Genomic DNA, 13,794 nt, shown 5'->3' with positions numbered 1-13,794 from the left:
GGACCAAGGGCCGGACCGAGGTAAGGTAGGACAAGCAGGAGAAAATAAGAATACTGAAAATATGACGCTAAGTATAATGCCAACCAGGGAGAGAAGAAAGATTTTGAGAGGCGAGGAAGAAGAGGACCAAGACGAATACGATGGACGAACAGGGATCGCAGGAAAGGGTCCACTGCACAGCCTTCTTTTCGGGTCCCCCGGAAGCAGCTCTACCCAAAGCCGCACGCATAAAGATAAGATCGGGGAATTGTGCCCACTGGGCGGGTGCCGGGTAGACCCGTCATCTTGCGATTGCTCTGCCTCTGCGGTCGAATCAGGCCGATGATGTATCGTCTGTTGTAGCTATCCAGGCCGTTTTGTTAGTAGTCGGTTTAGTTGCTTTTCGGCCGGCGATGATCATGTGATGCAGCTTATCGATAATAGTGATGTCATGGTGCGGCTGAGTCAGCGTGCATAAGTTACCAAGCAAATGCCAAGCCGGCCGTGAGATACGAGTACGAGCATTAATAATGAGCTTAATCTCTACCAGCAATTTCGATTGCGACATGCTTACCAGCGCCAGCCGCCGGCGACTACTGGGATCTGATGTCTGCAGGTGATGAAGATGGGTTCATAAACAGGATGCGTTAGGTAGGCGGTCCATCCACACACCTATTATTTTACGCTCGTTTGGCCATTCCCCGTTACCACAAATGCCCTACTCCGTAGTTGAAGGTAATGATCTTTTGTAGAAACCCATCAGTCTATAATGACAAGTAAACAAAGCTAACGAGAACGAGGGACCCAGTGCTTGATGCAGTTGCTAAGGTAGGATCTCTTGATAAAAATGCTTCAAGCTATATACAGAACAGGTGCCGGCCAAACGAGTGTACAATCTAGGCTACGCCCGTGGATGGACCTTGCCTGCTTCCCGCATCTCGTTTATGAATCCGTCTGCATCACCTGCAGATGTCAGGACCCAGTAGTCGCCGGCGGCGGCACTGGTAGATCCACCTGCAAAGCCAGCCACAGGTGCTGCAGGGGCGCTTCGACGTTCCTTGGGCTTGGTACCCAAATCGTGTGGTCCCCAGGCGAGAATGTTCTTCACCGCCAGACGACTCTGGTCATCCGGCTTGGTGAAACCAAACAGCTGCGTCTGCAGGCAGCCGAGAATTGCAACGGCGGCGCGGATCATGATGCGGTCACCTTCGAAAACCCAGCAGTCCCAGACACGGCTGAGGCGCTCTAAATCAAGGCCGTTGGTGAGCAGCGACCGGAACATGCTGTCAAAGACCTCTTCATCTGACAGGCGCAGAGTGTCATAAAGATGAGTGGCTAGACGTGGGAATTTGTAGCGGAGCGTCGCAGACGCTAACGAGAGAGTTCGACCGATGGCTCCACGGTCCATGGTCATAAAGGCAACGGGTAGGGGACGGTTAAGCGCATTGGCCATGGCGCAGAAAGCGGACGAGGGTGTCGGGAATTGTAGCACAAAAAGTGCGGCAATGGTCTGCGAATCATTAGCGCTGGGTCTGTCTTATGTTAACGGAAACTAACGTGAAGGCCACTCGAATATCCAACATCACTCCTATACATCGAGTACGCTTCCAACACATCAACCAATGTTTCACGTAGAGGGCCGCCTTCTTGGAAGAGGTTCAGCTCCGGGAAGGCCTTCGAGACATCAGTCTGGATGGCGTCGAACCACTCCATCATTTTTTTGTTGCTCTCGCCCGAATCGCCCTCAGACTTGGCGAGCGCGTCTTTTGCCCGCTTCAGGGCTTTGTTATAAGATTCATCGGATAGAGCCAGCTCGTTGCCGATGGCACGATTCCAAGTCGGTCCTCGGATTCGCGAGGGTATGCCACGCCACCACAGCTCGCGGGTGCGAGACTCGCCAATGGCCCTAGTCCAGTTTGGATAGACGTAATCGTCCCAGATCTGCTGGAGCGTATCCCGAGTGTTGTCTCGCTCGCACTTGGCCGAAGCCGCCTGCGCGGCTTTACGTTTCTCTGCTTCCCGAGACTGCTCCATCATTTTCTTGTATTCTCGAAGGTGTCGCCTTTCCTCCTTCTGATCCTTGGGAGGGAGCCAACTGGGGCGAGTTCGCGTGAGAACCTTTTCCTTCTCCTTGCTGATGGGCAAAGGATCGATCATTATGTTGGACTTTTGCACGGGTGGTAATTCGATCGGGGACTTGGAGTCACGCTTCGACTCATCGCTGGATCTTAGCGAAGAGTTCCCACTCTGAAGGCTATCTCCGCGCTTGCGATCATTCTCGTCGGCGTGAAACTCCAGAGCCTGTGTCAGGTTCTTCGCCTCTTCGGATAGATCGGACATCATGCTATTATAGGAGTAAAGCCGGGGGTTGCGAGGAGATAGTTGGCCGCGTTCGGGACCAGCCGAGCTAGATCTAGCCAACAGTCGGTTTGCCCGAGAAGTAGCGGGCGATCGTTGAGGAGAGGCTGGAGCAACGGCAGCTTCAGAGACTGAATGCGATAAGGGAAATGGTCGCGGCCCCGGGCTGCGGTTGGGACTGTGGTCTCTAGACGGTGCACGGTCTTCCACTGGTCGTGGGGAAATCGGAATATTCCATAAACTGGCATCTTCGGGAAGCTCGTCGTCTGAATCGTGATATTCTGCTTCCAACTCCTTTAGCGATTTACGGCTGCGCTGCCAAGATGGCTTTCGATTCAGAGGCCGAGCATTGACTGGAGATGGAGATAGGGTTTGGCTGGATGGAGATGAAGCGATGCCTGGGGACTGAGCGGGTCGCAGAGGTGAGGCGGATCGATTGCGACGATTCCTGGACGGAGGTCGTGGGGCCTGCAAGTCCCGGGAGGAAGTCATCAACTTCGGCCCGGATCGTCCCTGCGCAGATGCATATGGTTTTCTCGGAGCTGGAGATATCAAATCACGGGTTGTCGTGATGGGTGCCTTGGCAAGCATCCTGGCGGTCGACGACCGTGCAACTCCGGGGGCCCGTCCATACGGGACCGATGTTTCCAGATATTGAGCCGATTCATCTTCTAGAACAACATCTTCAAAGTTTCCGATGTCCGTAAACACCCCGTCCGGACTTGACATCCGCGAGGAGGACCGGAACGACGAGGATTTAGAGGACTTGGAACCGGAAAGCTCCGGAGGTGAAGTTGGTGCGGTCAAAACAGCCGCCATGTCGCTGACCAAGCCGACAGGGTCGTGTTATAATTGTTACAGTTCGACAGTTGTTATAGTGCGACGGTTGTTATAGTGCGACAGTTGTTATAGTTCGATAGTCGTTATAGTTCGATAAGCGTAGTGGTGTTGCAAGGTATGTTCGCGTCGTGCGGATAAGAGTGCGGACCGGCAGCAAGAAACGAAGGACTAGCGGGGACTCGATGGCCCCAACGGCGCTGTATTAATATATCACAGGGAGGCCCAGGGCCATAAATTCGCCAGTCAATAACCAGGACTGGAATCCAGGGTATTCAGAGCAGCGGTGGACAACGCGTTATGACGCCAGTGAAGCGGAAGGGTGAACAGGGGGCCGGCGGTTCGGTGGTGAGATCGTACAGGAAAGGGAGGAGCGAATGGGAGGGTCGAAAGGAGATGGAAAAGAAAGAGGAATCGACGCAGGCGAACGAAGGGAGGTAGTTGGAGAAAATATGGACGGAAGAGCGAGTGGAAAGTAGAAAAAATCAAGGAAAGAAGCAAAGAGCGAAGAGATGAAGCTGGGATGATTCCATCACCGACTGTGTTGGAGGCACGAATTCCAGGTTCTCAGCCGAACGCAGTCAAAAGGGTCTAGTTCCGGCCAGCAATCTCAGCGCCTGAGGCAGAGGCTATCTCAACCAGCCAATGGCAGGTGAGATCGGGACTCCAATTTGGTCCAGACTTTACGTTTCATTCGCTGTGCGCGGCGATCAGTATCAAACCGGTTTAGAGAGATGGCGCTGCGGAGTCGACGTTTTCCATCGTCGAGATGAAGGAGCGAGCGGCTGTTCCAAGGCACGCCACGAATCCACACGTGCGGCTTACTTTGTCTTCTGTCTGCCGAGTAGAGACCAGAGCGAACGAAGGCTACAACACCTACTAGGTAACTAACTGGAAGGGAGCTGCTGCGGTGTTGATTGTTGACTGCATTGATTACGATCCATTGCCACCCCCTGTCCGCTGGGCCACTGTGCTTCTCGTCCACTCGCGGTCGTCCCATGGGATGGTCTGCTCAGACCACAATCGCTTGCATCTCAGCCGTCGACCATGGATCTCATCTCAACTTGTTATTAGCTGAATGAATCGCGATTCAAGATTGTGCTACTGCTCCTTGTTATCCCGCCCTGCTCTGCGGTAGTACTGCGTTCCATACTCCGTAGATACGCACCGATCCCTTGACAACCCTTCATTTAATCTACCATTCCTTATGGCCCTGCATTGCCTGCACTGTCGGGCAGTTTTGCTCTATTTTAGCTCGCGCAGCTATACTCAAGGTAAGGAGCAAGGTCAAAACCGCCACTCTCTAAACGTCCGGTCCCCCTTCGACACCACCTGAGCCAGCAAAGCACCGTTGCCGACGCCCTGCCGCGCTTCCGCCAGCATCCCGTCCAGCCAACGCAGCACTCCCGCATACCGTGTCTGTTTCCGCCCCAACACAAACTGAAACGCCGCCGCCCCCAAGTACTGCAGCTGAGGATACGTGACCCTGCACAGGCCGTGCCGGCCACGAATCAGTCGGTATCCCAGCTGTGTGGCATCACGGATCGTGCGAACCACAACTTCGGGTCGAGGTTGCGCCCGGCCCGGTAGTGACCGCGTGTATCGGTACATCTTCATCGCGGCGGTGACGAGGGCTTTATAGAGGTTTAGGAGCACTGCGGGCAGCGAGTTGTGCGCCGAGTCGAGATACATTGGGTGCATGGATTGCTTGACCGATGCAAGGGCCTTTCTGTGGAAAGATCGGCCAGGGTTTCGCATGGAGTCGATCGATAAGGAATCGCTGATGGCGGCGCCCGCTGTTTCCGCGCCGTCGAGCATTCGATCTTGATCTTTGGAGATCTCTAGAGTTCGTGTGTTAATGAGGCTGCCGCAGTAAGGGAAGAGTGACGAGTCGACGAGTCGCGGGATTTGCGCGCCATCAACGGACGCAGCGAAATTGACTAGGCTCTTTGCTGGGTTAACGGAGATGCCATAATCCGGCTGTCCTCTGACCATGACTTGGAGAAAATCCATTGCGAGCTTGGAATCTAAGGTAATCAGTAAAAAGTCGTCTAGTAGACGAAGGAGTATGGCGTCGTCGGTGTGCAGGAAGCCCAGGACATTGCGCTCCATCTCTGCGTAGAACAAACTGCACAGCAAGCTAGACAGCACCGAGCCCTGTGGAATGCCATTGCTTTGTCGGAAGTATTTCTTTCCTATCTTGACGAGGTTGTTCTGGACGTGCTCATTGAGGATGTCAAGCAGACCCTCACCGCTGTAATCCCTCTGCGCGATCGTGTCGATAAACACGGTATTCCTTCGACCAGTCACACTTCCGTTGTTGATAGCATCCGACATATGCTCTGGTTTCCCGAATGCGCCAATTCTTTGAAGGTATTTTGACCATGTCTTGCGCTGCTCCGCTTCTCGTAGCGGCCACATATTGCCGAATTCGCTTGCGAGCCTCATTTCCACGTACTTCATCCAGTGGTAATTTTCCTCGGAGACCAGCTTTTCAACCAGACGCACGATTTTTGCCTGCGGTATAGTATCAAAGCAGGACTGGATATCAAGCTTCACAAAGTAGAGTGGCCTCCTCTGGCTCCAGCCCTTTCCTACTAATGACTCTTTGAATCCCTTCAGTCGGGAATGCATATCTCCAACGGAGAACATGCTTGAACCAAGAATGTCGCTCCGACGACCTCTCTCATAGTTCAGCATGCTGTAGACAGGTGCGATTGCTGCATTCACACTCTGCGCCGGATTATAATGATTCTTCCCCGCGTAGGTGCTCTTGACCAGGGTGCGCCGTTTCAGGTTAAGAATTGGACGGATCCCAGTCGTCTTAGGGAGCAATCGTAAAGACCCATACCCCAGCGACTTTTTACCAGACAGTAGTTGTTCCGCTGTTTCTGGCACCAGTTGCTCAAACATGGAAGCCCTGAGATTAGCCAGAGGCTGGACGGTAAGACGGCGCCAGACGTCATGTCGAAAATAGAACAAACGATGCCGGTGTACCTGCGATTCAGTGACATAGAAATTTCCACGTATAAGTGGAAGCAGTATGGAATCGAACAGGTAGTAGATGAATTCGTGGAAAAGCTCTCTGCGCTTTTGCAAGTCAGATGCCGAGATTTTGTTTTCTGACAAACTTTGACAGAGTCCACTAGGTTCCAACCAAGGTATCTGCGTGATCTGCGGATAATTAGAGTTAGCATTACACAAAATGGGTAGATCGCTAACCTTTATACCCTCGCAGACCTCATGAAGACTTAGACTCTCATACCTGCGCATGCGTATAAACCGATCAACATGCCCGAGTATTATCTTCTGGTGAGAGATGCCTTGATCACCGACTCCGAAGAACCCTAATGGTATCAAGCTTCGGATGGCGGCTCGACAGAAGGCCGATATAGACGCGGTAGGGGTGGCGTGGTCGGTCAGGTTAACCTTGGGCTTGGTAGCACCTGATCTCTTACTCGTATACGAGATTGGGGCCGAATTGCCCGGCCTCGGCACGCGTCGAACGTCCTTGCGTATGAGCGATGGCTGGGTTATCAATGGCCCAGAGGCCGAACATGGAATTACACCAGCTGATACCTCAGACTCAACACTGAGTGGTCCTAGAGCCCAAGGATCCGAAAGCTACGATATTAGCCTTGGCGTCATTCTTGGGGCAATTTCATACCTCTTCTGAGCAGTAGTACCGTAGAAGCTCCCTATAGCAACATCGTCTGTGTTTGTTTTGAAGCTGACGGACTAATTCCAGAGCCTTGCCTCGAAGTCTTTTAGGTATCTTAATTGATTCCTGGGGCTCTCCAGCAGCAGCTTCAAGTTTAGGCGCACGTTGGTCTCGAGTCCGCTCTAGCTTCTCTTTTGCGGCAATTTCCTCTTCCCGTGAAGAGTAGTTTTTGGACAAAGGGTGCTCACGATAACTTGGCTGGACTGTGAAAACATTGTGGAGACCGAACTGCTGAGGGAAGATATACTTCATCACATGCACTGTCATTTGCAAAGAATCGGATGAAGGAAAGCGACTGAGGACATCTAGGGCTTGTCAGAATACTGCTTCTGGTGATATACAAAGTACGTACGATTCGGTAACCCGAAAACTATCCTCCCTTTTGGGTTCAAATGAGGGCGACCGTATAGCATACGTTGACGGCAGAAGACAGCCGCGTTGGGACTCAATCGATACTGGCTGTCTTTTGATTCCTTCCTGTGTGCCCGAGTTTCAGAAACCTGTTCCGGCGCACTCTTAGCAGGTAGGTTGCTGCCGTCCCTCGAAACAGAGCATCCCTCCGGTGAAGTTGGGATGGGTTTTAGGCTCGATAACGCAAGTCCTGGGTCAGGCAATAGCTTGTGAGTGTCCATCAAAACTCAGTTTGTCAAAAGGGCCGCCGCACCACTTAGCTGGTAGTAAATCCCCTTCTTTGCGTCTACGGCCGCAAAGAGTCCACAGTCAAGTAGGAGCCTTATCATGATTTCGTCGCCATTGCCCCCTAGCAGGGCGAGAACTTCCGTCCATGGCGACTGCTTGAGCCTCTCGACGTTCCTATTTGGATACCACGCCCCGGCATTGTGAACATTGCATCGCAGCCTGCCGCTCCCTTGCCGATATCCATGGCTCAGGACATGTTCCAGCTTCCCGTGAAAATGTTTCTCGAAGATGTGTGAAATCACGAAGTCCACGACCTACGATAATGCCAGCATTAGCTCAGCATATATGATGATAAGTAGATGACCTACATCAGACTGTAAGCTCTCAGGCCCACTATCAGTGCCGGCTTGAGTGACCAATTGCGTGAATCTTTTGAAGTCCTCTTGAAGGCTTTTACTATCAGTAGGGGGTAGCTCTTTTGATATTCCAACCAGCGTAGTATCCAGAAGGTCGGCTAGAGCTTTTTCTTGCGTCTTAGGCGCAGCATCCGCGTCGTTGTGTGCAATCTCGCCCCCCACTGCAGCAATTCTCCGGCGACGCGCCTTGGAGGATCGGGGTATGCGCTGCAGGATATATTGGCGCAGTGTCACCACCTGACGGTAGTACAGGGATATTACCGGATGGCATGTCTCGACTGCATCTCCGACTTGGTTGCTGTCGGTAATAGAAGGGCGTGCTGTGTTCCCAGCAGGTTGTGATAGTGACGGTTTCTCCCGCGGTGTTGGGTTATCCTTGACGGGCCTTTTGCGTTTCTTCCCCATATTGCTGATATCAAATCAGTCTGTCCTATGATCACCCCATGCGAATTGTGAGCAGGTTTGGCTCCTGACTATTGTTGAGTGCCGCGGCTTGAAGAAGGTTAATAAAAGAGAGACGCGCCAGAGACGCGCCACGCGAAGGGAAGGGAGATATCGAGATAAGGCAAGTGTACAGCCGCCCGACACTATAGACCTCACGGTAAGCAGGCAGGCAATAAGCCAACCAGTTAAATGCCGACCTATCCAAGTTTATAGCCGGAGATGTTGGATAAAGAAAAAGAAAATCAAAAATCAAAAATCAAAAAAAAAAATTAGACGTCCCCGGACAGGCTCGAACTGTCAACCTCCTGATGACTACTATAGTATAACAGTCAGACGCGCTAACCAGTTGCGCCACGGAGACTTCTATAAATAGCAGCAATTTTATATACATATATAATATCTTTAAAAAACAGCAAGCAGTCTTCGCCACTATGCAGGCTCTGGCACGTCTACAACCGTACAACGGCTCCCACGATTATGTAGTAGTAAAACAAGGCGCTTGCAAGGTCATTTCTACTCCTAGTAAAGCTGATGGTGGCTTATCCTGGATTATATTGTTTGAGACTTGGGGGGCTGTTTCTCTTTCTTTTTTTTCAAATTGGAGCTTGGTTAAAAACGAGAGGAGGGCGAGCTTTATATATAGCTGCACGCTTATTACACCCTGCCCTCGGCCGAACACAGCCAGACAGCCCGGCACCTCTGGAAGTAGAGACGAGACGTAAATCCCATTAGACAATTCCCCAACGCCGTGTACCCAATGCCTGCAGATGTACGTCGACCGTGTTTCACCCTCACTGGGCTAACGTGACGGGGACTGTGCACATTGCAACAGCCATAACAAACCTAAGTTGGGTGTAGAGCATGTATACAAGAATTCCGACCCCCAACATGTGACAAGCATGCCAGCACCGTCACGCCTACTCCGAGCCAAATCCATACCTACCCACTCGATACGCTCGGAGGTCGATTCTCCAGCGCCCTTCCCCAATCACTCTCCTCCTCCCCCAGCACCAACTCCAGCACGCCCCCCTCCGTGAAGAACTCATGCCCTATCCAACTCCTGCTATAAGCCTCCCCATTGAGTCTAGCCTCCTGTAACCAAATCCTCTTATACCCCGGGTCAAATCCCACATTCCTCACCACGGCGACCTTCCCCGTCATCGGATGCGTAACCCTAACCTCCTCAAAGAACGGCGGCGTAATCAGATACATGTTCTGCCCGGCGTTCGGGAATAAACCGAGAATACTGAAGACCGCGAATGCGCCCATGGCACCCGAGTCATCGTTCCCCGGGAGCCCGGCGTGCGTCGCATTGAAGGAGCTAGGTATGTACGAGTGTACACGAGACGCCGAGAGACCCGGGCGACCGGCGTAGTGGTACTGGAAGACCGTCAGGAACACGGGCTCGTTGCCGATATCCGCGAGACCCGAGGTGTGGAAGTAGTTCAGGCGTGCGATGAAGGCGTCGTCGCCGCCCAAGGTGCCGATTAGGGAGGACATGTCGTGCGGGACGTAGAACTGGTACTCCCACACGCTTGACTCGAATGTTTCGGAGGGGTTGCTTGTGAGCGAGCACCATGAGCCCGAGAGTGCACTGCATGCAATGGGGTCTTGGTACGACCATGTCCCGTTTAGGTATCGGGGCTGGAAGAAGCCAACGAAGCCTGTGTCTGTGCCGTTCACGAAAGATGTCTGGTCTTCTTTGTATAGATTCCGCCAGTTCCCTGCGCGGGCAAGGTATGTCTCGTACTCGTCGGCAGACCTCCCGAGACCCCTTCCCAGGGTTGTACTAAAAGGAATAAATAGTTACTGTATGTAGAAGTCTCTTGTATTATATTATATATTAAGCTAAATATTTTAAAAATAAATAAAGAGTTTTATAATAGCTATTTAAGCTAAAAAAACATTTTTTTACTAAAGCCCTAAGGTTACTAGTGGCCTTAGGCACTTACTTTTAGTACTTCCCCTTATTTATATTAAGAACTTCCCTAAATTAATAAGCTATAGGCTACTAGTATAAAAAAGTTTTTTTTAAATTAATAAGCTATAGGCTACTAGTATAAAAAAGTTTTTTTTAAATTAATAAGCTATAGGCTATTAGTCCCGGGAAAAAGCTTTTTTAAAAGTATAATTTATAAGCAGGTATTAAAAAGCTAGTAATTAAAATAATAAAAATAATAAATATTAATAAAAGCTTTAGGTGTTAATAAGCCAAAGTAGTTTTTAAAAATATAAATAAATAATAATAAAATATATAAAATAATAAGCTTTTAATAAAAGCTTCGGGCACTAGGTAGCCTAAAATAAATTAAATAATAAATAATAAGTTAAGTAATTTATAAATTTAGGGGCTAGCTAGTATATTTACTAACTTTTTTATAAATTATATAACCCCTTTATAACTAAAAAAGTAATAATAAATATTAAAGCGTGTAAAAGCTATTTTAAGGGTAAAAATAAGGCCTAGTTTATATAAAAAATATTATTAACTAGTAATAATAAACTAGTATATAATAAGTTATTTAAAAATTTTAATTTTTAATATATAATAAATTACCTAGCATAGTAGTATACTAAACCTATTAAAATATATATTTTAAGTATTAATTTTTCCTAAAAAACTTGGTGTTAGTATAATATTATATATTTTAAATAATATAATATTAGCCTAGTAGCTATAATAAGTATAATTAAGCCTTAAATATAAAGTTTTTAGGGTATAAGCTAGCGGGATTATAGCAGGAATTATAGTTTTAAATAATAATATTTTTTTTTAAACCTTCCCCCTTAGGGGATAAGATTACCATAATAGCCTATATATATTAAAAGCTAATAATATTATTTAGCTACTTAATTTAAAAAAGTCCTAGGGTTTTAAAGGCTACTAGCCATGTAATATAATCATGCTTTAATACTTAAAAAAATATTAAATAAAAATTTTAATTAAGGTAGTTAATAAGCTGGTTATACTAGTAAGCCTATATTTTAATATTTAAAAATAAAATTTCCCGCGGGTAAATATAAAAAGCGCCAGGAACTTTATTAAATTAAGTTAAAAATATATTAACTTTTAATATTATAATTAAGGTATTATATAAAACTAGGGTAAGGTTTTAAAATAATATAATATTATATTATTTTTATTATAAGGTTAATTTTTAAAAATAGGAATAAAGTAATAATAAACTAAAAATAAAAATAATTAAATATAATTTTATAATACGCAAGTTATTATAGGTTTAGTATAAAAAAAGCTAATTTTAATATAAAAATTATTAAAAAACCTACTTATATAAGCTTAAAAAGAATTTTTAGTAAGGCTTTAAAGTATTTAAATACCTTAGGCCCTAGTGCCTTAGTAAAACTATTTATTATTTATTTTTTAGTAAGAATAAACTAAATATTAACCACGCCTTTAATTTTTTTTTTAAATAAAATAATACTAAATATTAATATATTTACTTTAGGTATAAAACTAGGGGTTACTAGCTAGTATTATAATATTTTTATTATTTTTATAAATTATAATAGCTATGGGATTTACCTTTTAAGTATTTATAAGTTTTTTAATAAGTAATAAAGCTAAATAACCTTTTTAATAACTTATATTTCCCTTATATACTTAGCTTTATAAAAAGATAAAGCTATAATAGGCTAATACTTAAAAAACTAGCTAATAATTATAAAGCTTATATAAAATATATATTTAAAGGTAAAATAGCATGTTTTTAAATTACTATTTTAATTAGTATTAGTATAGCTAGTTAGTAATTAAAAATCCCTAAAAAATACTAGTTTATAATTTATAAAGCCCTGGAGGTAGTAAAACACACGCTTAATAATTATTATATATTTTTTTATAGGTTTAGTAAAAAAATAGCTTAAAATAAATATAAGGTAGGTAATATTAGCTTAAGTTCTTAATATAAAATATATTAGGGACTTAATAATACTTTAATACTGTAAGACCAACAAGTCTCGAAGATCTCTACTAATAATAAAGATATTAACAAAGAAATCTAATTAATAAGAATGAAGTATTTTAAACCCTGTTAAATAATATTAAAAAAGTTACTTAAAAATTTAAAAAAAAGGCTAGCCTTAAGGCTATCTTTATAAACCTTTAAGCTACGCTTAAGCTATTTTTAACTAAAAAATAAATATAAATTTAAATACTTTGCGCATAGGTTTTTACTTTAGCTTATACTTAGGGCCTACCCTAGCCTTACCTAACTAGTAATTAAGACCCTAAATATTAATAACCTAGTTAAGTTATATAGCTTAATATAATAATAAGGTATGCCAAGCCTTAGTAACCTAAAGCTAAAACTTAGGTTACTTAAGGTACTAACTTTAAATTAATAATAAATTAGCTCTAGTAATATTAAATAAAAAAATATTAGCCTTAATAATTTTTTTTTTTAATTAAAGGGTCGTCCGCGACCTGCTACTAAACTAAAAAAAAATAATAATAAAACACTATTATTATTATTAATATTAATACTAAATATAGCTTTATTATTGCTATTTTTAACTTTATTAAAGTGTTATTTAATATATTAAATTTAATATTTTATTCTTATTATTTATAGCGCTTTAAATAAAATATAATATTTATTTATAACTAAAAGGGAAAAGGCAGTACTTTAATAATACCTGGTATAAAAGCATAAATTATAGCGTAATTTATAATTTTATAAATTTTTAAACTTATTAAACTTTTTACTAAATAAAAAGTTACCTTTTTTTATTATAGCTAAAAAAAAGCCTTTTTAGGCGCTGCCCTGGCTTTTTAATAAGTAAAAAAAAAGCGCCTTACTATAACTATAGTAATTTAAAATACCTTTATTTTTACCCCTTACACTCCTACTATGGTATAATTATAAAATCCCTTTAATATAATATTTTTACTAACTTTAAAAGCCTTTAATATTTTTAATTTTTTTTTTACCCCTGTCCCTTTTTAAGTTTAAAAACTTTAATTTTAATTAGTTTTTAGGTAGTAATAATAATAGTAATAACTAGTATAACTTATATTTAATAAATATTTTTAAAATATATAGCAAGGTTATAAGTAATAATTTAGTAAGTTTTTTTTATTTTAATAGCTACTAACCGGCGGCGCTTCGCTGGTGTTTTATTAAAAATATTAACTTTTAATTTTATAATAACTGCTTTATTATTTAACTATAGCTCCCGCGCCTTTTAGCTTACCTTTTCTTATTTTATTTAGTGCTATGCTAGCCTTTGCCCTTACTAATATTTTTACTATGGGTTTTATATTACTACCCCCTTAGGCTTTTTTTTTTTTAGCCTCCGGCCTTTTTTTTTTATAAATATACCCTATTTTTAACTAGTTTGCTAGTAAAACAGCTCTAGTATAAATATTAGCTAATAAAA

The 13,794-nt window shown here is 44.2% G+C and overlaps 3 protein-coding genes across 3 annotated transcripts; all 3 read right to left on the bottom strand.

Moving 5' to 3' along the window:
* Nucleotides 1-880: 880 nt before the first annotated feature.
* Nucleotides 881-3,156, bottom strand: DSM5745_01323 (putative TBC domain protein; the record flags this gene model as incomplete). Its single annotated transcript, XM_026743339.1, has 2 exons — nt 881-1,489; nt 1,537-3,156. The coding sequence occupies 2 exons, from the start codon at nt 3,154-3,156 to the stop codon at nt 881-883; spliced, it is 2,229 nt and encodes a 742-aa protein (XP_026609184.1).
* A 1,321-nt stretch (nt 3,157-4,477) lies between these two features.
* DSM5745_01322 (telomerase reverse transcriptase) lies at nt 4,478-8,355 on the bottom strand (the record flags this gene model as incomplete). The annotated part of the gene is made up of 7 exons (XM_026743338.1): nt 4,478-4,660; nt 4,729-6,348; nt 6,397-6,798; nt 6,842-7,200; nt 7,248-7,496; nt 7,560-7,848; nt 7,903-8,355. 7 exons carry the CDS (start codon nt 8,353-8,355, stop codon nt 4,478-4,480), a joined length of 3,555 nt encoding a protein of 1,184 aa, XP_026609183.1.
* A 978-nt stretch (nt 8,356-9,333) lies between these two features.
* On the bottom strand, nt 9,334-9,894 carry DSM5745_01321 (uncharacterized protein; the record flags this gene model as incomplete). The annotated part of the gene is made up of 1 exon (XM_026743337.1): nt 9,334-9,894. The coding sequence occupies one exon, from the start codon at nt 9,892-9,894 to the stop codon at nt 9,334-9,336; it is 561 nt and encodes a 186-aa protein (XP_026609182.1).
* Nucleotides 9,895-13,794: the final 3,900 nt, after the last annotated feature.

This window comes from Aspergillus mulundensis, assembly GCF_003369625.1.
Source record: "Aspergillus mulundensis strain DSM 5745 chromosome Unknown scaffold_0, whole genome shotgun sequence".
NCBI classification, from domain to species: Eukaryota; Fungi; Ascomycota; class Eurotiomycetes; order Eurotiales; family Aspergillaceae; genus Aspergillus; species Aspergillus mulundensis.
Note: the sequence above shows the minus strand (reverse complement) of the source record. Positions and strands in the feature narration are given on the sequence as shown.